Consider the following 26,736-nt stretch of genomic DNA (forward strand, 5'->3'; position numbering starts at 1 on the left):
GGTGTTCCACTCGTGCATGGTGGTGTTCCACTCGTGCATGGTGGTGTTACACTCTTGCATGGTGGTGTTCCACTCGAGCATGGTGGTGTTCCACTCTTGTTCAACTCAACTCTTGCATGGTGGTGTTCCACTCGTGCATGGTTGTGTTCCACTCTTGTTCAATTCCACTCTTGCATGGTGGTGTTCCACTCTTGCATGGTGGTGTTCCACTCTTGCATGGTGTCGTTCCACTTTTGTTCAACTCCACTCTTGCATGGTGGTGTTCCACTCGTGCATGGAGGTGTTCCACTCTTGCATGGTGGTGTTCCACTCTTCTATGGTGGTGATCCACTCTTGCATGGTGGTGTCCCACTCTTGCATGGTGGTGTTCCACTCTTGTTCAACTCCACTCTTGCGTGGTGGTGTTCCACTCTTGCATGGTGGTGTTCCACTCTTGTTCAACTCCACTCTTGCATGGTGGTGTTCCACTCTTGCATGGTGGTGTTCCATCCATTATTGCATGGTGGTGTTCAACTCTTGCATGGTGGTGTTCAACTATTGTTCTACTCTTGCATGGTGGTGTTCAACTCGTGCATGGTGGTGTTCCACTCTTGCATGGTGGTGTTCACCTCTTACATGGTGGTGTTTCCCAAACCCGATTGAACAACTAACTGGCTACAAAAAGGAATGTATATAATTATGCTATTGCATCCATGGAAATACAGGAAGAAATGTCGAATATTCTGTCAGGCATTCCAATTAATCGGAACATGAGACAAGGGAAGTAACAGTATGCAATAAACAGTTGTGTGAACAGAAGGTTACATACCACTAGTTAAAATTCTGCTTGTCCTAAAACTAATGATAAGCTCATCCTTAACATGATATATAGTTTTTTTTTTCTTTTATCCTTATCAAGCATCGAGTAAGTCTTAAAATACGCGAAGCAGTGTGGTAGTTCGTTACACTTTAAAAAGATCGAAAATTATATAAATTCAGTTAATTGTTAATTTCCATGTTATGAAATTGCTACAGTTTTTCAGAATTCGTTTCCTACTAAATTACAATGCATGAGCACCACAACCTATTCATTGGCATCACAACGTTCAGAGAATCGAGCATAGTGCGGCAAGAATAAGAAATGAAGTTCTATAATTTGTAACGCGGCAACCTTTTGTCAATAAAAAAACCACACACATGTAAAGAAATTGCTTAAACCTAAGGTACGATAACATTTCTCACGTGGATCCAGATGTTCACGTTGTCAACACCAACCTCTAGCAAGTTCTAGATAATCAGAGTTTAAACTGTATTCAGAACTTTCACATTTAGAACAACTCAAAGTCAATCCTATGTCGAACTCTATTATTATTATTTTTTAATTTACTCGTATAAACCTTTAAAATTGAAAAAAAAAACTCGCTGTGTACATCCATATTCCACTCATTGGCACTATAACGGAAGACGCGTTGGAGCAATGATTGCCCGCCATGTATAAGCTAGTTGATATCACATCAAATCATACCCTTGTACATAATATTATACTGATATAGATATATTCCAGTATACCCGCTTCGGGTCGAATCCGACTACGCTCGAATCGTTGTGACAATCACATCTTATTTCTTCAATATCATTTACAATTACATCTAAAGCTAAACTCTCTTCAGTGGTTTTTCCAATCTACCCACTATTCATCGTTCAATTGCCGATGCTGGAGAATCCATAAATATTGAAATCATTTCGTTGATTTTTACGATGTCATTCTGTTGGTACTGATGACGTAAAAAACAATTGCACTTAATCGGATGGCTTTACAACATGTTGAAGCAATAATGCTTTGCGCTGGGACATGAAGGCATTTCGCGTCTTATATGTAAATGATCTTTTTAACAATAATTGTAACTCTGGTACCAATGAAGCATTAAGCCAATTGGATTTGTCTTTGCCATAGAGACAATACACTAAATTGCTTGTTATGTTGTTTGCATATCTGCTGTTACAAATGTTACTGTGACGATAAAATCTGAATGGATGAATAAACGAACTAGCCGAATGGAGGGGACAAACATGTATTGTGCAGGAACAAAACATACACCAAAAAGCTCCATTTTATATTAAAAATAACTAACATTTTTTTGGTGTAGGACTCAAACCCCGCATACCCATATGTGAACCATAGCTATTTAGGTTATGGGGTCGGGGAGGGGGAGGGGGGCGTCATATCCACAGTTGCATCCAATGTCGCGCCCCTATAACGATACAAACCGGAGCCGCCCATGCAAATATTATAATTTATAATATATATAAAGGGTTATTATATTTCCTTGCTAGTGCGTTTTGAGGAAATAGTAAATGAACCATCAGAAGTTGAAAGCGTCTTACTTGAAAAAGTTAATAAACACAATGTAAAATAAGGTCAAAGAAAGAAATTGCACTTAAACGTTTCAACGCGTCGTTTGAATATGTCATGTGACCTGTACAAAATGGCGGAGGACATTAACCGCCGGGACGTCACCTGAGGGAAAAACTCAGCTTCAAATGCATGACAGGAGGTGTTATCAATTATCGATTGTATCGACACAGTTATTGAAGGGAATACAGTTCATTTCGGAAGTTTTAAACGCGTTTAGTTCTTCATTGTGAAAAAAGTTTAAGTGACCTTACTTGAATAATAGTATTGAATTGGTATTTGGACGGTATTGTTATACAGTTTAGCCATATCTGTGGTTTAACAAGCATGACCATATAAACACGGAAATGTTCAGTAAAATGGATTAAAACTTCAACAAGTAAGTTGCCCTGGGGCATTTTTGATTTATTATCAAACAAAATAATGTCAGAAATTAAATTAAGTTTTGTATAAATATACAATTAATATAGATTGGGTACATGTACTTAAGATTATACAATCACTCGAGGAGATCAAATCTTAACAAAAATCAGTGCAGAATTAAGTATCAAATGTCCTTACTATTGGAACGCAACGATTTACAGATTTTTCTATGATGTAAGTGCATGCATCTTTTGGCATTACCTCTGGTTTATGTTTTAAGAAGATTAGTATTCATCTATGTCAAAAACGTTGAACCACAGTTTAACAGAACATTTAACCGTGATAGCAATACAACCATGACCATGCCATTTTTTCTTGTATACTGATCGTTTTTAAATGTATGTTCACCAAACCTTGACACTGTAATAATTGTAAGTCCCCTAGAATCAATCCTTACTCACTTTATCTTACTAATTCGATCTTGTACTAAGACGAAAAACAACATGTAGAGTATACAAATGTTTAATTTGTTGTAAGCGTCATGGCCAATCAACTGTACATACACAAACATTTTCACATATTTCAACATATACTAACATCTTCTCCTGAACATGCCATACAAATAAAACCGCTAATTAAGGACCAACGTCGAAAACAAAATCATTTTTAATGAAGTATCCACTTTCGATGTTCAAATAGCATTTATTCGTATTATTCGTATCGGTAACTTTACGATACATAACATGTTTATGCTCAATATGTACGTACTGCTTGGGCCGTGTACTTTCGGGAATGTTTTGTTCATAGATATATCAAAATGTCTTAATATGCGATATTATATTCATAGACATGTCATGTTGTGTTTGTGGTCATTTAATGTCATCGGAACGTGTACAGCTTTACTTCCGCTTAGAACTGTCAAATTGCCGACATACGTTCATTTTACGTTGTCCCTTTTAACACGTTTATCTAAAATGCTCCGTGAGCAAAGCATCTACTATTAACTACATGTAAAAGCTGCACTCTCACAGATTGATCGTTTGGATAACTTTTTTTTTGTCTTGGAATGAGCCAATGGTTTCGTGCATGTCTGGAAACTAGTGATTTAAAACCGCTGACAAAAAATCCTGATCGCATTTTGTCATATTTACGTTTGAAAATGATGTTTATGCCGATACACTCATTATTCTCAAAGCGCTAGTAACGCTTTAAGCCATACAGCGTCAATTTTGATATTGGTGTGTACAAAGCAATGAATCTTACTTACTGATGTTTCACATGGCTTACGACACATGTATTTTTCGCAGTTTTTCGCATTTTTTTCCAAATCAAAATTAACTGAGTTTGGCTATCACGTAAATCAGAGTAACTTTAATAATAGCGTCGGTGTATGTATCATTCTGGACTTATCACGTGACTTCACATTCTAAATATACACACTATAAACAAGGAAAACATTATGCGCTATTTTTAAAAGGGTAAACGCAGCTGAGACAGCGACAACATCTTTCTTCTCAGTCAAAACGATGTTTTAACGGTCTCATTCTAGTTCGTGTTGATAATTCTAGGCTTGATTCGAAGAATTACTGTATTTGCCGATTTAGGAGCGACTGGTGTCTAGTCCCTTTAAGTATATTAAAGATGCACTCTTACTCCCAAACAAGATTCATCACAATTAATAAAATTGTTTTAATATTCAAAAAAAGATGAATAAATGTCGAAAACAATGGTTCTTATGAAGGATACAGAGTTTAATTTGAAAGAAATCAGCATAAAACACGGTATTTCTACCTTATGAGACTATATAAGACCACAGTAAATCTTTTAGCATTCACCAATCATTAGAAACTTTTTTCGCTTTCTGCTCCTAATTTACAATTTTGTAATCAGTAATTAGTATTTTCCATAAATGCATTATTAAGTAAGTAGTTAAAGGTTTATCAGTCAAAATTTATGTTTGTTATACATGATTAAGTATTGATTTTGAATAAGAGTGTCACTTTAATTGTGACGGAAATACAACTAAATTACACACATTACGCATGCATACGAAATAAAACGCTTAAAGGCGTTCAATATAGGTTGATGCGAAGAAATGGAAATTTTAATGCATTGTCATGTTTTCTTCATTTGACAGTTATGATAAAAATGTATATCATGTGTGTGCAGATAAAAAAATATTAGCGATATTTGAGGGAGTTTAACTGGAAATTTGTGGTCACGTAGCTATTAATTATAAAAAAAAAAGATTTGGAAAAGGATATATGTTTTTATCTCAACACAAATCATATGCCTTTTTTGCTTTGATCATTTGGCGGAGTTTAATATAATAATGCATTAAAATTTATCTGTTCCTTTTGTGCTTCCATCAAGTGTAGCCCTGTATTGTTCCCATTCAAAGTGCTGAGTTATCTGGGACATTTCCATCAGTCTAGCTCCCTGGTATTGTCAGCGGCGTTAATGGGAATGAATATCGTGATGACACTCGTATAAATCAGATATAGCATGTTTTTTGACAAGTTTATCACCTCGTTATTGCTATTTAATTCTATTTTCTATTGATTACCTTATGAAGTCAGCATTTTTGTGCAAAAGTACATTTCCTGTATGTGCATAATATGATTTTTTCTTATAAAATGGTCATCAAATTGAAACCATCGCCGAACGCATTCATAAATCATGAACGAATCCGTGTTGATATGGCAATATTCATTAATTCGGTTAAAACAAAACATCTAAATAAAATAGCAAGTTTTTATCCTCTCTCCGGAATACTGCAAACGTTGTGATAAATACGAATCCCTTAGCGGATTTTGTGGAGGGTTTGGCGGGATATTAAGGCATTGACTCTACTACTATCCACATTACCTAACACCCACCTACCATTGAGAGAGCAGAACTTCCACAGCCATTGCACGTCAGCTGGTATTCCAACACGGTGATATCTATATTAAAAGTACCTGTCTGAAACAAATAATGGGAACACTTTCAATTATTAGTTCTTTTATGAAGATTCCAGATCTTCCACAGTCATTGCAGGGGGCTACATGGTCTACGCTCTGCATTATAATAGATCATTGCATGGTTGTAAACTGGTTGGAGAATGAACGTTGAGGTATTGACGCCCGCCTCTAACACAGGAAGTCAAGGCTACAAGCCGAGCCCTATTGAGGATCTTAAAGCCGATTTCTTTCCCAGTAACGGATTCAAGAGTGCATCATATCATCCCATACAGCTTGTATGCACAACTTAAAATGAATAATATAAACAAAAAAACTAAATAGTGTTGTTGTTTTTTCAGAGTGCCATCATCTACCATCCTCATCTAGAATTTTAATTCCTCGTTCAGCTGGCCTGCGAGATACAACATGGACAATACTGGATTTACCGGTGAGTCAAGTTCTCTGGTACTACTTACGGACCACATATCATGGCAAACGATTACACGTGTTCATGCAATTATTATATATCTTTTTGAGTGTATGTTCCGGCATCAAACCTTCAAGTTCGAGGTCACACGATGATGACAAATTTCGAATAGCATTTATTGTGTTCTACATAACTCCGTAACTGTTGGAAAATTAGTCAAATCGATTTGATGAACTATGTTCCGTCATTTGTCGTCAAGTAGACACTATGAGTTCAAATGCCATTTATCTTGTATTTTCCGTAACTGTTACAACCGATGTATGAATACGCACTACCCTCTAGCACACACGCAGAGCGCATGTCACTGAACGGCCAATAAGAGGTCAAATGTCAGCCATCTCGTGTGTACGCTCAACAAATGCTCAACCGATGGAAGGGTTTTGAAATAACTTGGTAGAAATGATCATCACAATGAGCTGATGGGCAGAGTGCATGTTTGGTCAAGGTCAGACATGGATGAAAACGGTCAGATTTGCCCTGAAACACAACAACTGATGGAGTTTAAATAACATTCACAATGTGTAAATAACTACCTTGTATACTTACTATATTGCCTTTTCTTTCTATTTCAGACATCAATAAATCCCAGAGTAATGGGTCTGCAAATGGTCACGCGACAGGAACGCTGGCTCCGGAGAAGACACCCGCGCGGCCCAGCTGCCTGTCACGTCTCAGAAACATGATAATTCATGGGCTTGAAATGATTTTCTTCAGGTATGTTTTCTAGTTTATCTTTTCCATTCGGTTGGCCTAAGAAGTGATAACCGTCAAAATAAGCTCTACTGTAACATTTTTTGCAGGCGTTTTTTAATACAATTAAACCCGCAGCAATCATCACCCCCCACCACAATAGCATACCTTAACTTATATGTTAGTATAAGTTAATTATCCTAGACGTTCAAAATAAAAATAGATATAATACATTACTAACAATACTAACATCAACAATATTCAATACATATGAACAAGACTCACACTTATTAGCACAGCATCCACAGTACATTCAGAGACAAAATAATGACATTAAACCTATTAATTAAATTCATAAAATGGGAGGGAGGGCGGGTTCAAATTGAATATCTTAACAATGACCGCTTGGCTGGAGGCGCGCTTAACAATGATTTAAGCGCTAAAAACAGCGCCACCTATCAGAGAATTATGGGAAAAGAGCGACGTAAGAGAGCGCTTTATAATTATCGTATTTATGTCTAAATACTTATATTACAGTCCGCTACTCCAAAGGAGTCTAAGACAAATCCATAACGTAACTCACCAGCTTCGCGTCTGAATATTAGACGCGCTTGTTTATGACTGTTTTCCTTTTCCAGATTGATTTTGTATAGAGGTTTGAAACAGGGGACTCATTTGATGGTGACGATCATCTTTACCAATGGTCTCATTGCTTTATAAAGGGAATCCCTAGTCCGATCTTCAGTTTCATTCACTACATAATTTTTTAATCAATATTGTGTACTTGTCATCATTTTCTCAACAGAATAGAATGAATACATTCTTGTCAGCTTTTTCTGTTGATGCGGTTATGTGTTGTCATGGCACAAATTGCAACCATTGCATCGTGAAGTCACGAAGACAGAAACATAAATTTCTATAACTACGATTTTGCTCTTCCATTCTCAGAGTTGGGATGACAATTGCAACTCATCCTGTCCAGACAATCATACTCAGCATCATCCCGCCTCTACTGCTGTCCATCGGTATCATGAAGTTCAAGTTTAACGAGGACTTCGCGGAACTCCTACTTCCACCATCCTCTCGGATCTTCGATGACCGCGCGTGGGTTCGCGAGCACGTGCCATTTGAGCAGCGGCCCATCCGGCTCATCCTTAAGAACGAGAACGTCCTTAGCAAGGAAAGCATTCTAGCGGTAAGTGGGATATTTACGTCTCTTTATCTTTTATGAACTATATTGAAAGCACCATGGCATTGTGTTATATTTACACCGCAAAGTCCATTCCTTAAATGAACTGACTTTTGGCAATTGCGGTTATCATCCGATGAACGCAACATATTCGGATATGTTCTGATCGCGAATCAACTCAGAACAATATCGTTGAAGGTGTTTATCGTGTTATTGTTTGTACTGTGTCAGCAGGGCCCGTAAAATACTTAACATTTTAGAAAGTGCTAATTCATGTATGATCAATGTTTTGTTGCTATTTGTGTTTTAATGTTACGTTTAAGAATGATTTCAAGTGGTTGACCTTTTCCCGCGTTATTGTGACGTCATTTGACAACTGTTTTCGGTTACGGTTAGTTCGTTCTATTTACCGAATAGACATGAGGAAGGATATTTGTAATGTTTTCTTTAATGAAATGATGTAGTTGTATAACAAAAAAATCTCGAATGTAATAATGAACAATTGGTGTAAATATAAGTAATGAATTTCGGAATTGATGTCGTTTTCGGGGATATGGGCGCAATTGGGCTGGTCAGAGATCGCGTAGAGTCCCTCCACACACTTTAACCAGCTCAACTGAGTTCATACCCCTATAATGACATCAATCCAGCAATTCAATGCTTCAATGTACGAAGTACAACCTGAAGATATATATTTTCATTCAAATAATACACGTTCTTGCATTGATCATTTTTATTTTTCATACCCCCCACGCACGCACGCTCGCACGCACGCACGCACACACACTCGTTTTTTAAAGAAAGCAGTGTGGGTGCAGTTCCCTTTATACGGCTTAGATACACATCATACTCTGTATGAAACTGTATGAATTGACCATGTATTTAAGCAATATACCAATGAATAAATTGTAATTAAACATTTCTTCTGCTTGCAAATGCACCTACCTTTTCAAGGTTTTGAAGAATTGATCGTATTTTATTATCTTATTAAGATTAAATTACGGTCATTATGCAAATTGCTACGCATCGTCAACTTTTTTCTATATATCGTAGTTATGTTCACATGAATATATATTTATTCCCGTATTTTCCTGGGGTTCTAACTGTTTGTTTTTTTCATTTGGTCTGAAAACCCCTGTTATTCTTATTTTACCGTTGACTTTATTTCCTGATTTAATTTCCCGTGTTCCCTTTTCTCCGTGTTAGTTAAATAGATGTTCATGTTTGCAGTATTTCCATTTTTAACTCGACTATTCGAAGAATATGGAGAACTATACTACTCACCCAAGCGTCAGCGTCGGCGTTGGCGTCACACCTTGGTTAAGGTTTTGTATGCAAGCACACATAGGTTAATATTTCAGCAACTACTTGAGGTATTGTATTGAGACTTGATACAATTGTACTCAACCATCCAACCTACTTAATAAACCAAATTAGATAACTCTTGTTTGCATTTAATGCAAACATTTGCCCTTTATTATTTGACTTTGAAATTCTGATTAAGGTTTTGCGTGCAAGCACACATAGGTTAATATCTCAGCAACTACTTGAGGTATTGCACTGAGACTTTATACTATGGTACTCAACCATCCAACCTACTTATGTAACCAAGTTAATAACTCTTAGTTGCATTTAATGCAAATAATAGGCCTTTATCATTCGACTTAGAAATTCTGGTTAAGGTTTTGCGTGCAAGCACACATAGGTTAATATCTCAGTAACTACTTGAGGTATTGCATTGAGACTTAATACAATGGTACTTAACCATCCAACCTACTTAATTAGCCAAGTTAGATAACTCTAGTTTGCATTTAAATAATTGCCCGTTATTATTCGACTCTATTTCAACAACAACTTGATGTATTTCAAATAATGGCCCCTTTTTTATGCGACATAGACATTTTGGTTAAGGTTTTGCATGTAACCACTTTTAAGTCAATACCTCAGCGAATACATCATGTATGGCATTGAAACTTTACACACAGGCCCCCAAACATTTAACCTTCTTCTTTAATCAAGTAAGATAACTCTATCTTTCATATTATATAATATATGCCCCTTTATTATGAGACTTAGAAATTCTGGTTAAGGTATTGCATGTTAGCACACATAGGATAATATCTCAGAAACTACTTGATGTATTGCATTGACACTTTATACAACGGTATTCAACCACCCAACGTAACTGAATAACCAAGTAAGATAACTGTATTTTGTAAATAATGGCCCTTTATTATTAGACTTAAAAAATTTTGGTTAAAATTTTCCATGAAACCACATTTATGTTAATATCTCAGCACATCATGTATTGCATTGTAATCTTATCTTACAGTGATCCATGCATGTTTCACCAAAACTTTTCAATCCTTACACTGAAAAACGGCGGAATAGTCGAGCGCGCTGTCTCTGTGACAACTCTTGTTCTGTTATTCAATCTATTCATTATTTTCCTGTTTTCTTTGTTTCCCTGTGTTCCTTATTTCGATGTGCTCCTTATTTCAATGTGTTCCTTATTTCCTTGTGTTTCTTTCCCCCGATGTTTCTTATTTACATGTGTTCCTTATGTCCATGTGTCCCTTATTTCGATGTGCTCCTCATTTCCCTGTGTTCCTTTTTCTCCTGTATCCCTTATTTTCATTTGTTCCTTAATCCCCTGTGTTCCTTATTTCCATGTGCTTCTTATCCCTCTGTGCTCCTTATTTCACTGTGTTCTTTATTTCCATGTGTTCCTTATTTTCATGTGTTCTTATTTCCATGTGTTCCTTTTTTCATGTGTTCCTGATGACCATGTGTTCCTTATTTCAATATGTTCCTTATTTCCATGAGTTCCTTATTTTAATGTGTTCCTTTTTCCTATGTGCTCCTTATTTCCACGAGTTCCTGATTCCATGTGTTCCCTATTTCCGAGTGTTTTTTTCCCTATGTTCCTTATTTCCCTGTGTTCCGTATGTCCACGTATTCCTTATTTTGTGTGTTCATTATTTCCCAGTGCATATGTTCTTTATTTTTGTGCGTTCCTTATTTCCCCGTGTTCCTTTTTTCCATGTGTTCCTATGTGGTCCTTATTTCCCTGTGTTCCTTATTCACAGGATATTCTTATTTCCACGTGTTCATTATTTCCCTGTATTCCTTATTTCAGTTATACGACTTCCACACCAAGATAGAAGGGCTGCAGGTTCATGGAAACTATACGTTTGAGACCATGTGTGTAAGGTGAGATGAAAATGGTTTGTTGATATAGTTTGCATTGAACTTTGTTCCTCTTCTCTCTGCCGTTCCTCTCACTTCTTGAAAAGTCAAGGTTTGTCTGAAAATGTACATGTTTTCAAGTCAGCATGTACCTTATAACACGGGTTATGTCGCTAGACGCGGTCACTCTTTGTACGGCCAACGAAATGGCGTTCTTTGCGAATACGAAGAATCTGTTTAATTTGCCTTATTATTGTGTAACGGTCCGCTGTAGGCGGCGGATGTGCGTTCATAGTATAACATTCCGGAAAGACGGAAGTACGTTCATATAGTACGTATGTTTACTTGGTTGGTAATATGTAAATTAGCAAAGCCCGGGCTCTGTGTGGATTGAGAATTTACTGTAAATAAAGACCAGCGGACTCCTTCAGAGTCGAGCATGCTTTTCTCTGAAGGTACCTGTTGGCCTTGTTAGGCTCGCACGTTACAATTGCAATATACAAAATGTCTTAAAGGGGCTTTATCTGCTTTGGTGAGTTCATTGACTATATTCGGCATTAAAAAAAGATAAACACGTTGTATGTGGTCCCTTCGAAACTTCATTTTTTTTCTAACAAGCTGGTGTAACGAACACTTCAGCACAATGATAGCTCTGTTCTCGAATACGTTAAGCGTTAACAAATGGTGTTGAACTCGCCGCATTGAATAAACATTGTATATATATATATATATAGTAATTACAAATACAAACCATTGAGTAAAGCAATATATTAAATATCTAGACCACTTTTTTATTTCAGAATCCTGGGCCGATGTTTCGTTGACAGTTTGCTGGCCCTCTGGTTTAACGATCTGGAGCGGTTAGAGAAACTCACGGACGAGAAGATCATATATGATATCAACACCGTCGAGAAAAAGTATGTATTTATACAGAGAAGTACGATGTGACTTTGGTATACATCTGGATTATTTAAGAAATATACCAATATGGATTCCAAATCTACGTGCAATCAAACGCGCAAATAGGGACCTCTTAAAATGATTTGTTGCCCTCATCAATTGAATGACAGCTCGTTTCAATTCATTTGAAGAACTCTCTTATTCAATCAATGAATGAAACATATGATTTGTAGCTTGCAGCACTTATATAATGATAGTTACACATTATTTGGAGACCTCTTCGATTCAATACGCCCCTTGTTTCCAATCCAGCCCAACATATTTCATGGACTTCAACGCGACCCGGATGTTGGGTTTGATCGAGCGGAACTCTTCGGGACACATCATGAAGGCGGGAGTCATGCACGCTGATTGGTTCATTCAATCAAGCACTGAGGTGAGCTCTACTAAATACAATTTGGCACCTTTAAAAAACATCAACGAATTTTGTATATAAAGTATCAAACGGTTTCTCAACAAAGTGCCTTAGTTGGCTAATGGGTATCATTTCGTCCGCCCTAATGGAAGTGTTCCAGTGTTTTGAGGTCGTCTATTAGGAAAAACTGTTTCTGCACACTGAGTTAATTGCAGCGGCTAAAAAATCTTGCAATAGCTGAAATTTATATCTCTAAGCAGGCAGTTCATATTTCATTTATAGCTATAGGCATATACCACGACACCAGTACCGGATCCTCGCCAGATTGACCGACTCCTCTTATGGACCTCTTATTAATGGCCACCAGTGCTTGTATGAATCCAGGGAGATGCTTAAAGGGGCATTTATTTCTGCAGATCAATTTAAAACTGAATTCAAATCAAAACAAAATGAACTATTTCAATCTAATCTTTGTGTTCATCTTCAACACTACAAAAACTAAATGTTACAGTTACGGCCGATCGCCAAAGAGCTGGAATATGCGGCCATTGACCTCGCACTGGGTGGCCACCCGGCCTTCAGTCTTATCAGTGTGTTTACGATGGACTCGTAAGTTGACCGTTTTTTAACCGCAGTATTATTCATATATGCTTTCTATAAGGACAAACATTGCACCGAACGGAATTAGTCTAATACTTAAGTGATATATTCTTGCAGGTACAGTACGGCGATTAAGTAAAAGTTATTGTGTTGTTGTTTTGTTTTAAATAAACAATAAACACGGCATCTTAGTGTTCGGCGCGAACGTCTCTAAACTAGCATGCGTTTGTTCGCAAGTTGATAAAAAGCTTATTGAATTTAACAAATTAATGACTTAAAAAAAAGTTGTCGGTTTTGTTTGTTGTGACTCTAAATGATTACACTAGAATCTGTCCGGCGATCACGGAGGCATGGGTGTAAACACTAAATGGTGCTGAGAGTCGGAACGGTTAGTACATATAGTCTGATCATCTACGGATGCTTTATCCCGTATTTACAGGTACGCGGAGGAGTTTTTTGGGGGCGTGTACGGCGACATCATTCTGATTGTGTACGGGTTCCCGGTAGTGCTGGTTTACATCATCATGGCGCTTGGCAAACCGAACCTCACTGAACACGGTGTAAGTTTTTACTTCGTTTAACACACACAAAAAATACAGTTTAATCTCATTAAGGTCACAATATTCCACTGGAAATTAAGAATTAATTGCATGTGTTATCCATGTTGTGTGCATAATCAACTGAATAAAGCTAGCGGTAAATGAAGCCGTACGAAGCTATTTAAAAGCAAATCACCATTCACAGGTTTTCCTGACTCTAGCAGCAATTGTGGGTGTGATCCTCTCGGCTGGGGCGTGCTTCGGGATCGGGTTGGCATGCGGCTTCCTGTTCGGGGCGCCACACCAGGCTCTCATCTTCCTGCTGCTTGGTAAGATGTGCATTTAAACTCAATTAGATATTTACATGACGCTTTAAACACTGTGTACCTTTTGGGATTCAAGGTTTTAACTCACCAATGTTGTCCATGCCGCTTTTACCAATACATATGTTTCATAATCTATCCAGCGGTTGGAGTGGACGATGCGTTTGTGATCATCACCACGTGGACGCGCATCAACAAGGCGCATATGAGGCGGCCTATCGAGGAGCGGGTCGCCATAACTATGCAGCACGCGGGTGTCTCCGTCACTGTCACGTCATTCTCAGACCTCGTAGCGTTCGCTTGCGGGATTTCTACGGTATGAGGCACTCTTTTGCGACATGTAATCTTTGTGAAGGTGTTGTTTTTCCTTCAATTAAAAAGTAGCACTAGCGAGGCGAGTCATCTCGTAAACAGTAACGTTTGATTCCTTTACAATTCTTAGAAAGCCGGGTTTTTCATTGTTCATCAAATGCGAGGAAAGAGATGATCGTATGCCATATATTTATTATTCAGTTATAGCTAATTCAAAGACCGTTGACCTTTACTTTAATGCTACAAACCATGGAGACATGGTTATATTCAAATTGAACCAGCATTGATCAGCGTTAGCTAAAGAATGTTTCTATTTATATTCCAGCAAATGCCCGTGCTCAAATCCTTCTGTATCTACTGCTCGTTCGGGATATTGTTCCTGTTCCTGATGCAGTCAACACTCTTCCCGGCATGCCTCACACTTAATCAACGCCGTATTGAGGCGCGGCGGGACGCGCTGGTTCCCTGTATACAATACTCTCCGGACTACGAGCCGATTGCTTGTAGCCAGAAAAACATTGTCAAAGCCGGGATCAAAAAGTTTTTTGCGCCTTTGCTATTATCAAAAGTTGGAATGGTACGTTGTGTTTGCATGTATTATATCTTGGTAGTGTAAACACTATTTTATACGTAAACATATGGACTATGACAAAAGGATCAAGTGCAGCCAGTTTTGATCAGGTTGATAGTTATGCCCCTTGATCGACTTAGAACTCACTCGTTGTTGTTGAGTTTATAAAGGTCTGTCCACGCCCTAAAATGGCTGCATTATGGCTTGACCCAGTCACATCCCCAAGTGTGACTTGAACAAAATGGGAGTTTTACTCCCATCGGTTAATGGGATATTCGCCAAAGGGGTAATTTTGTACCCAAAACGCAGTGAAACATGCGATGAATGACATCTAGAGTGGTCCCACAGCTGTGACTATTGGATATGGCTTCATTTCTCTAGTCTTAACTACAGTTGTAATTTAGAAAATTGATATTACCCACTCGGGCTGTTCTTGCATATAAATATATTACTTCTTCTTTAGGCGTGCGTTTTATTGGCGACCCTTGGTGTTGCTGCGTTGATGGGGTTCAGTGTCAGCAGTCTAAAGAAAGGGTACGAGCTGGAGAAGAGTCTTCCGGCGGACTCCTATACCCGGGCTTTCCTCGAGTCACAACGCCTGTTCTTTTCTGCGGAGGGACCAGGCATCCAGACGTTCTGTGGTAAGCATTTAACTAAGCAGCCTCAAGATATACAATGAGATCCAGCGTAGCCTGCAATAAAACCCCTTTATCTGAGCTTCCCTCGAGTCACAACAGTTGTACTTTTCCGGTGGGAGGTCCTTTGTCCGGAGGTTCTGAAGTACAACATTAAAATATAATAATAATAAAAATACATTTACAGCTCTTTCTGTAAATCAATACTTGTTGTAAGTCATTGTCGCCGATGACAAACATTGTCTTGCCGATGATCGCAAGATAAACCGGCCATCTCGAAAATGATCGTCCTGGATTTGTACACGTTAATTCTTCTACCAATTTAAAATCATTAGATGGCTTTGGGTATTAATTACTGTATAGCAAAACAGTTACTCTAAACGCCATCAGGAGGCAATACATTTGTTTCTTTGTATGACATATTCCATTTTGAATCTATACTTTCAAAATATTTGACGTGGTACTTGATAAAAGATTCAACACAACATAGTCCAAGTTACGCAGCCATTTTTCTTTCCCTAGTTTACAATCGCAGAACAAAGTTAGCCCGTAATTGAAGGTTATGTCGATGCCAAGGAACCGGCATGACCAAACACCGGCAAGCAAGGAAAACATGAAGTGTTTGCGCATGTTGTCTTGCTTTTCGGTGTTTTCCTTTACTTTTCGGTGTTTTCCGTGAGAATTGCCATGTTTTCTTTTAATTTGAGAGCTTTTCCCTTGTTTCCGCGCCTTTTGCCCTGCATCTTAGTATTTTCCGTGTTGGTTTTGTATGACTGCTTTTGCCGGGGTTTGCTTTACGTGTTTTTCGGTGTTTAGACATATTCCTTATAAACACATTCGTAACACCTCGGCCGTTTTCCATCGAAAACGTCATCGGATGTATATGTTGTTGTTTTTTGTTAAAATCATGCCCCTGGTTTTGAGATGACCTTCGGGCTTACAACCATATGGTTGATTGATATCACTATAATACACGTCTGCACGTTTTCTGCCCAGGTCCTATGGACTACCACCAGAAGCTGCCTATCCTAGACAGGATGTGCAATACCTACGTGAACAGCTCTTATGTCATGTACGGGCTCGTGGGTAACTGGATTCCGGTGTACAAGATGTATGTGGGGCTCTTTCACCCCTTTAAGCCCAAAAATGAAGGTAAAGGATTCCACATTATTATTGATCACAGAACTAACATATATTTAGCATCGGAGCTTTACAGGCTCATCTTAAAGGCAGCACTCATATCGCATCAATGCTATACTGATAAGCAAGCACACATATATCATCAGTGCTATGCAGGTCTGAAATCAGCACATATTTACAATCACAGCTATACAGATTCTATATGAAATTAGCACACATCTATCATCTGAGCCATACAGGTTTAATCTGAAATTAGCACACATAAGTCATCAGAGCTATAATACAGGTTTTATCTGAAATAAGCACACATATACCATCAGAGCTATGCAGGTTTTATTTGAAATAAGCACACATAATTATGCCATCAGAGCTATACAAGTTTTATCTGAAATTAGCACACATGCCGTCAGAGCTATACAGGTTTAACTGAAATTAGCACACATATGCCGTTGTATCTGAAATAAGCGCACATATGCCGTCAGAGCTATACAGGTTTAATCTGAAATTAGCACACATATACCTTCAAAGCTATGCAGGTTTAATCTGAAATTAGCACACATATGCCATCATATTATAATAATAGTCTTTATAAATACGACCCCCGGGCTCATGGTTACTCCAAAGGCCGAAGATTTGATGAAACACTCAACAGCACCTACCAATATATGATCCACCACTAAACGAATATAAAATGTACTAATTAAGCTTTTATGATAATATTTACTCCGTTCTAACGTCGTCTGTGTAGTGAAATATAACAACATGTAGTCATTTGCAGACGGTATACCAGAAGACGAAGACGAGTTCTATATCACGGTGAAAAAGTTCTTTGAAAGCCCGCTTGGCATACCTTTTTCCAAATACATCGAGTTTACTGACGACACAGTGCCAAGGATTAGCGTAGGTTACCTTCTCTTTTAGATAATGTACAGTGTGTGTATACCAAGTGATAAATTACGTCATAAATGCTACGTCGGAAGGCAATAAGATTTAAACAAAGCTAACTCTACTATATATAAATCATATTAAATGAAACATGACACAGTTTACATCGTGTACATAGCCCTGCCTCCGGTCTTTTACCAGAGTTTGATTGTGAGTTTAGTTTCTTAAAAACACTTACACAAACCTTTTCACAAAACCGCCGCCTGATGTAGCACTGTCAAAGAACTATTTTGGAAACAGGTTTGTGGAAGTGTTTGTGGAAAAACCGGTAATCAAACGAAGGCGGAGTTCTTTAAGCGACATAGACAACCTCTTGTTTCATTTGAAATGGTAAAGAGTTACCTTTGTTTTAAGTCATCATTCAAAGCAAAATTTTGCCTGCCGACTTAGTATTTGTGACGTAATTTATCACGTGGTATATACACATTGATGTACATATGTATTTACATGTAGTAACTTTAATTTATTTCAGCGTTTTTGAACGTTATATATTCATTGCCAAATTGATTGCGTTAATTATTTTAAACTTAAAATAATTTGAAACTGCCATTAAGATAAAACAGTTAAACATATAGCCCGACCACATAGTCATGACTCCGTAAACAAGATACTTGAACTTACCATGCTTGTTTAAGAGATCGTGGCCCCTTCTTTAAAGCTGTTCTTTAAGGCTGCACTCTCACAGACTGAACGTTTTGACAACTTTTATATTTGTTGCCTTGGAACGAGCCAATTTTTGCGAATATCCATGGAAACCAGTTATATAAGACTGCTGACAAAAAATAGATCGCAATTTTGTATATTTAGTTTAAAAATTGATGTTTTACCCATTTCTTTTAAACCGTTTGTAACGGTTTAAGCCATAAAACATTAATTTTCGAACGGAAATATGAAAATCTGCGATCGGATCTTTTGGCAGCAATCTTTAAGCATTGGTTTGCAGATATTTACGTAAAAATCCTCCTTTTCAAGACAAAAAAGGTGTAAAAATGGTATATTTGTGAGAGTGCAGCTTTAATAAACAAAGTACGTAATTTAGAAAATATTTCTGAAAACATACATTATTCACGTGTTCTAAATTTTAAACGGACGACTTTCCAGTGGTCGTATTTCCCGATGCAGCAAATTGTTTCGACAGACGTGTGGGAGAATGAACACATCATGGAAGTAGTCCGCAGAATAGCAGACGACACGACCAAGGAGCTTGGAGGCGGGAAATGTTTCTGCTACTCCGTGTTTCATATATTCACCGAGGTTATCCGGGTATGTTGATTTTATTCCAGTAATAGGCTGGCATTCGATGAACTTTATGAGCAGCAGGATTCTCTTTTGTGATAATGTCAAAATATGAATGTTGAAATAAATCTTACTCACTTTTGACCAAAGAAAACTAGATGTCATTATTACTTTTACAGCTGGGCCAAAGAATGAGGGTTTTTTATAAAAGTTTTACGTAATCGACAATTGCTTTCTTTCTTTCTAGTACGTGGACACGGAGATTATGAGGAACTTTCTCCTTGCGGGCGTGGCCATCTTTCTGGTCACACTGTTGCTGATTGTTGACATTGTAACCAGCCTATTCGTACTCGTATGCGTCTGTCTCACTACGGTACGTACTAACTGAGTACGAACTGAAAAAAATAATATATTAGGGAAGTTTCGTTCTTGTGTCAATGGTAATGCATGGCAGACACTAGGAGGCTACTTTACCCGGCGTCCTCGTCATCGGCGTCACATTTTCTTTTCTGTTATTTTAGTATTTGCAATTTTTGCTTGTGGACTGATAATTTGTTGTTCATACGAGTCTTCAAACTTGGTAAGCCATATATCATGGTTAACATAAAAACGTAAATTGTTTTGGGGTCTAACGCCAAGCCCATTGTTACTTTTAGTAGAAAAATATGATTCAGACATGCGAAACATCCAATTCGCGAAATTCGAAAAGGTTGGCCATTGTACCACTAAAAACAGCATATTGCTCAGTAACCGAATATATTGTACATTTTTTCCCTTAACTTTCGCTATGTTTTGTTAAAACGATATGAAAATAACGAACTTACAGCGAAAATCCTATCTGAATCGAGATGTATTTTGCTTCCTGCAATAACCAAATGTGACGTCACAAACCACGTGAGATGTCCACACTGAGTATACCTGACACTAATATATGATGTAATATTTCATATCTGTTTCAGCTTGATATCATGGGAACCCTGGAACTGTGGGGCTTCTATCTGGATGTCAACATGGTGGTACTATTGATCATATCTATAGGACTGGCGGTGGATTTCTCTGCACACATCGGCTACACATTCATGACGCTCACAGGAACGCGAAAAGGTAGTTTAAGTATTGTTTGCTACACTTTCTAATACTTTTGTGTTGTCTGCTCCGCTTCCTTATATTCTATCATATTGTGATATATTTGGGGTATTCAACGATTCGTAAATTTGACTCTGGATGTCGAAGAGTCAGAGAACTTGATATGTGCTCTTCCCATGACCAAAACAATATTATTTTAATGTTTTAAGAGGCTCGGGCACTTCCCATTGATAAAATATGTTTGCATGCATTTTTTTCGAAAATGTTGCCATACATGTATTAACGATTTATCGTCAATGAAAAAAAATGTAATACTGTGACGTATGTTTGCTTGTGTTTTTTATTATGAAACCCGAATCCAGATTGCTATAATAGTGGAATCCGGAGTTTAAGCATCCGCAATACCGCTCAAACGTGACGGTATCCGGCGAAAAAAGGGGCTGAGGGGTTGGGGTGACACCTTACATTAGTGCGACCTTTTATGCATGGAACTGTCAACACTTTGCTCGTATATCAGCTATCGTAATTACTTGACCTATGATTGCTATCGAATGTGATTATTGCATACCTTGTGAAAAATATCATGATGCATATGTTTCTTTCCCCAGAACGTGCAACCCATACAATAGAGCAAATCGGTCCGGCCATCTTGCACGGAGCAGTCACTACTTTTCTTGTGTTTTTCGTTCTAATCTTTGGCAGGTCGCTCAACCAGTTCTTCGCGGTAAGTTGTTACTAAAGACAATTTGAAATATAATTACTAATGGTTGAACAAGCATTCAATTAAGATATATATTTGATATAATCATGCTTTCAAGTTGATGCCCGAGACTTAACTAGTTCATGAACAGAGTGAGTACAGGATAGGTAGCAAGTGATAAGAAGGCAGCTAATTGTTAAATTGCTGTGAAAGCAAACTATTGTGGCAAATTATTGGTTGTTATTTGTGTTGCGTGTTGGACATCTGTATATCAATATGAGTAAATGAATGGGCGAGCAGACTTTTATCCTTAATTCATTTTAATATCCTGACATTCTCTTCTCCATACCAGGTGTTCATTCTGGTGGTAGTGTATGGTTTATGGCACGGGCTGTGTTTCCTCCCGGTGGTGCTCTCTTTGCTTGGACCCGAGCCCTACTATAACGCCGGACCAGTAGGGACGTTGACTTCCGCCTTCCCGCCAACTTTAGAACAGGTATGCTGTCCGTTTGTTTTTCAACGGAAGGTCATTCTATCAAGCCATTGATAATACTGTTAAATGTTGATGCCTGTTGGCCCCATATAGTTTCTGGTTTCAGTTGAAATGTTTTTTCCGTGCTCTTATTTGATATGTAAAATAAATTACCAAAATTGTTATAATACATCATAACAATGTGTATATTAGCTCTTGATTTCAACTGAAATCGGACGTAAACTTTACCTATTTTGCAACTTTCTAAGGCCACAAAGCATGTTTGTTTAGTAAGTTTTAGTATAATTATATTTATTTATATATTTCTCTGCACACCAAAACATTCCAAATGATACTAAAATGCTTTGGGATCACAAGAAATCCTTTTTTTAACTTTTGTGAATCGGATACGTTTTCACGTGTCATTGTTTTCGACGTCCGCGAGGGTATCTTGCATTGTCTAATGGTCGGCCATAACTGGCATGAAACTTGGTGTAAATGTTAACGAAGACACAGTAAATTATGCATGTGACTAACCAGGGCAGGTATTACAGAAACATCTTAATTCAATTTTAACATATTTTAACTTAGGTGTAAAATTTTGAATGGTTATACTTCTTGAAAAAAAAATCTTTAAAATGGCAGTTTTCATTTTCATAAACTTTTGTTTCTATATCTTTATTGCAGAATATACACTTAACCTAACACATGTAATAAAAGAGTTAAGGAAATTATTGAATTTAAGGAAAAGGTACAAATTTAATTTAAGATGTATCTGTCATTTGTCCCTAGTCTTGTTACCCATATATATCAATATATATTTACATCTCAACTTCCGTTCCTTAAATGAACTGCCTTTCGGCAATTGCGTTCATCAATCGATGAACGCAACATCTTCGGATATGTTCGGATCGTAATTCATAGCATAACAATATACATGAAAGCTATTGATCTTGTTATTGGTTGTATTGTGTCTGCAGGTCCCGTAAAATATAGATCAACATTTTTAAAAGTGTATGTTTATTTTATTTTAAATATATTGGTACCAGAATTGTTTTAATTTTACGTTTTAAAGTGATTTCAAGTGGTTGATCTTTTCCCGCGTTATTGTGACGTCATTTGAAAAAAATGTTTCCGGTTATAGTCGGGTCGTTCTATTTACAGAATGGGTAAGAACGGATTATTGAAAGGTTTTCTTAAATGAAATGAAGTATTTTTTTTAACAATTCTTGAATGAAATAATGAACTATTGGTGTAAATATAAGGAATGAATTGCGGGGTTGATGTCATTATCGGGGATATGAACGCAATTGGGTTGGTCAAAGTACGCGTGGAGTCCTTCGGACTACACACACATTGACCAACCCAATTGCGTTCATACCCCGATAATGACATCAACCCCGCAATTCATTCCTTAAATATACATTGTATATAAATGTATATAAATAGCAAGTGTTGAGAATTGACCCTATACTATAGCAATTATAGAACCAGACAAGCTTTGAGAAATACTGATATATTTTGAAGTTGTTTTTTTTTTAAACTGAACTTTTGTAGGACATGCCGAAGAAGTCCGATAACGATTCAGTTTGGATAGACGAGCCGACGGTAATATGCCACGGGCACACATCTGTTCTATAGATGTACTAATAAACATATAAGAGGCGCACAATTTAGGTTGATGCTATTTTAAATTTAATTTAAATGCTTAATCATGTTTAACTTATTTAACTTCCATGATAAAAAGGCAGGTACAGATAAAAACATATAAGCGATATTTTGGCGCTTTTTAAACTGTGGAATTTGTGGCCACGTAGCTGTTAATTAAACAAAACTTTAAACAAGAAGATGCATAAAAATTGATTTTTTTTATTTGCATCAACTTCAATTATGCGCCTTTAATAGCACAGGCAAGACAGGAATTTATAGCATCTAAATGCAAAATATATGGCCATATGAATAGTACTGGCGAAAGATGTATTAGATAATTGTGTACTGTATATATTGAAAGGCATGTTGCACCATAGCTGATGTTTCAGTGCAAGGGAGAGAATTATATTTAAATACATCAAGTTTGTAAAACGTTCTTATTTTCCCTTGACTGAGCACTATGTGTATATTTGACAGTTGTTCAGTTATTCAGATGGCCGTAAATTGCGTTATAAAAGTTCCATAGTGCCTATTGCTGTTGTTTTCTTCAAATGCGCCCTGCTTTTTCACATTTACACAGCTTCAACGAGCTTCATTGTCCTGCTTTGCTGTTTTTCTGGCACGCATCGTGGTGGGGGCTCTGTTTGTTATAATGTTAACACGAGTTGCATAAGCTTACTACAGCAATTTTGCTAACAAGAGCAACAGTTAACATGTCATTTCAGAAGCCGTGTTTAAACTTGAAGCACTTCCAAGAGAAGTTATTTCAGATGCCGTGTTTAAACTTGAAGCACTTCCAAGAGAAGTTATTTCAGAAGCCGTGTTTAAACTTGAAGCACTTCCAAGAGAAGTTATTTCAGATGCCGTGTTTAACCGGTTCAAATAAGAATACAGTCGAAACCCGTTGGCTCGAACTCGCTTGGCTCGAATTCCTAGTTGGCTCGAACTCGCTTGGCTCGAATTTCTAGTTGGCTCGAACTCGCTTGGCTCGAATTCCTTGTTGGCTCGAACTCGCTTGGCTCCAATTTCTAGTTGGCTCGAACTCGCTTGGCTCGAATTCCTTGTTGGCTCGAACTCGCTTGGCTCGAATTCCTAGTTGGCTCGAACTCGCTTGGCTCGAATTCCTAGTTGGCTCGAACTGTATGTAAAGGACCGATTTCTTTAAATTGAGGGTAAGCATTCCCACTGGGCTCTAATTTGCCGAGGCTTGAGGTATGTTCGCCCGTCGCTAACGGGGTTCGACTGTATATATCTTAGACTGATCTTGATAACTGGTAAAATCAACCGTTTGTTTGTTTGTAACCTTTCATCTTTATGTATTAAAACATACATCGTTATTAAAAGTAGCCCTCGAACCTTTTACAGTTACCCCTGTCAATACCTTAAACATGTAATTTCAGATAATACCCCCAACAGAAGACGTGGAGTCAAAAGACAGCCAAGTTACCACTAAATCTTCATTCGGTCTTGACAGTTCAAACATTCGTTACGGCGCAATGGATGGCGGAAGTGAAGAAGCACCGGCAGTTAACAATGACGTCACCTCCGTTGCAAAAGAAGTTCAGAATACCGATTTATGACGGGTTTAATGCATATTCTTGTTGTTGCAGATGCGTATAATTTTGAAACAGCATATTCGTCGTTAGATTCACAGCTCTCACTGTTTATGTTCATAGTGTATTAACTTCATTCATATTGAATCATCAACACTTAAATGAACGAATCTGTTCATTTTGACTAAAGGGCCAATTATTCTGCCTTTATCATAGGACTTGTTGAACGCATCCCTATTGTATACACAATTAACGGCATTTGTTAATTGGCTTTTCTGTAAGCAGGAGCAGGATAGTCTAGCTTCCGAGATCTATTGCATTTATTATTTAATTTGTATTCAGTTACTTGTGTTTTTATGGACAGTAGGGGCCCAATGACCATGAAAATACACATTCAAAATCTGTCTCGCATAGCATGCACACAAATGGAGAATCACGAATATCAGGCCGCCAATGACAAGATCTCCGGATGTTTTATAAATAAATCTTAATGTACTTAATCTTCGCCACATAATTCAATGTATGTTAGTTTTTATATAAGCACTTATACATGTTTTGCACAAGGGTAAAGCTATAAAGACTATAGTGCCTGAAAGACATACGAATCTATAAAAAAATATTGTTAAAAGTGTGAAAAAAAGCCGCCATATTAACTTGTAATGATATTACATAAGTGTTTCATTGTGTTAGGTATCCATTGCTCTCGACTTTTCATAGAGAAAAATGACGTTCAGCGTTATAATGGTATTGTTGTTTTATTTCCGCCCTCCGATTGGACAAGTGCGACATCGTTTACCAATTATAAACGACGTTCCTTAATGCCCATACTTATTTCACCGTTAAGTTTTAACTGAAATACCTTATTTCTTAGATTTAAAACGGTTCAAACCAACAGAGAAAAACTGTATATAGAGAATACTAGGTTGGTGCTGTGGATGGAGGAAGTTTATCTGGCAAGATGGAGGATAAATTCCGCAGCCGAGCCAGATAAACTTTCTCCATCCACGGCACTAACCCAGTATTCTATTTATCCTGTTACTTCGTTATTCAAACACTATAAATAACCTTAAAATTATTACGTATTTAAAAATAAGGGGGACAACTGTTTTTCCCTGGTGACGTCAGCATACTAGGTAACCATGTTTAAATCGCCCAACAAAATAGTTCTCAAAAATATTCAACTTTATCAATACGCTTATAGTCAAAGTCATTGCATTTTAATATGTAAATATCAATTTAAAACATAGAAAAGCTTTTCAAAGTGAACAAACATGGATCAGTCACCAAACATTATCTGCAAGTGACAGGATAAAGATTGATATGCAGTGTTCGAGCATTCATACAGTATGGGCGTTGAGGCGCGGTTTTGCAATGGTTACAAACCAATCATTTCATGCAATCCTTAAATAAATGGTCAAATTATTTGTGCAAATCATTCTACGTAACGAAATCTGGTTGACATTTGCAATTTGAATGAAAGCCAATGGTTACGAAAACCGTTGTATAGTTTCATTCATGTTTATACATCACAAACATGCTGTAATCAAAATGTACTTTATTGTTGTTATTTGTGTTCATACGTTCTTCTACGAATCTCATTCTGTTATATTCTCAATGAACACGAAATCTCGGTTTATTTAAATTTAATGTATTAATAAGAATAGTGGTATTATATGCTTGTTTGTTTTTAAGAAAATATTATTCAAATATTGTATTTTGAAATAAAAGAATTAGAAACGTGTGTTTGTTTCGCCTTTACGTACATAGTTTGTTTATGTTGATGTTAATGTAAATGCGAATACAGCGTGCACAGCCGGGCTACTGCTTCAAATAATCACAGCTACACAACGGAAGTTACTTTAACCCTGATTGTACATGGGTTAACCCTTATTGTACTTGGGTTAACCCTGATTGTACATGGGTTAACCCTGATTGTTCATGGGTTAACCCTGATTGTACGTGGGTTAACCCTGATTGTACATGGATTTACTCTGATTGTACGTTAACCCTGATTGTACATGGGTTAATCCTGATTGTACATGGGTTAACCCTGATTGTACATGGGTTAACCCTGATTGTACATGGGTTAACCCTGATTGTACTTGGGTTAACTCTGATTGTACATGGGTTAGCCCTGATTGTACATGGGTTAACTCTGATTGTACATGGGTTAACCCTGATTGTACATGGATTTACTCTGATTGTACGTTAACCCTGATTGTACATGGGTTAACTCTGATTTACATGGGTTAACCCTGATTGTACATGGGTTAACCCTGATTGTACATGGGTTGAACCTGATTGTACATGGGTTAACTCTGATTTACATGGGTTAACCCTGATTGTACATGGGTTAACCCTGATTGTACATGGGTTAGCCCTGATTGTGCATGGGTTAACTCTGATT

At 37.4% G+C, this 26,736-nt stretch overlaps 1 protein-coding gene across 1 annotated transcript; it reads left to right on the forward strand.

The window, feature by feature from the left end:
* The first annotated feature begins 2,478 nt into the window (after nt 1–2,478).
* On the forward strand, nt 2,479–26,070 carry LOC128224182 (NPC intracellular cholesterol transporter 1 homolog 1b-like). Its single transcript, XM_052933933.1, has 22 exons — nt 2,479–2,771; nt 6,057–6,145; nt 6,757–6,898; nt 7,823–8,069; nt 11,203–11,276; nt 12,053–12,169; nt 12,465–12,588; nt 13,079–13,176; nt 13,607–13,727; nt 13,912–14,035; nt 14,173–14,345; nt 14,667–14,918; nt 15,376–15,553; nt 16,544–16,699; nt 17,466–17,587; nt 18,734–18,895; nt 19,116–19,241; nt 19,828–19,972; nt 20,563–20,678; nt 21,007–21,150; nt 22,684–22,734; nt 24,177–26,070. Exons 2-22 carry the CDS (start codon nt 6,124–6,126, stop codon nt 24,354–24,356), a joined length of 2,874 nt encoding a protein of 957 aa, XP_052789893.1. The 5' UTR covers nt 2,479–2,771; nt 6,057–6,123; the 3' UTR covers nt 24,357–26,070.
* Nucleotides 26,071–26,736: the final 666 nt, after the last annotated feature.

This window comes from Mya arenaria, chromosome 17 (genome assembly GCF_026914265.1).
Source record: "Mya arenaria isolate MELC-2E11 chromosome 17, ASM2691426v1".
Classification (NCBI taxonomy): Eukaryota; Metazoa; Mollusca; class Bivalvia; order Myida; family Myidae; genus Mya; species Mya arenaria.

Bases quoted from the DNA above. Each gene is read 5' to 3' on its own strand.
- LOC128224182 (XM_052933933.1), top strand. From the start codon at position 6,124: ATGGACAATACTGGATTTACCG. The intron at 12,170-12,464 runs GTATGTATTTAT...TTTCCAATCCAG, and splicing joins ATCAACACCGTCGAGAAAAA to CCCAACATATTTCATGGACT. The intron at 14,346-14,666 runs GTATGAGGCACT...TTTATATTCCAG, and splicing joins TCGCTTGCGGGATTTCTACG to CAAATGCCCGTGCTCAAATC.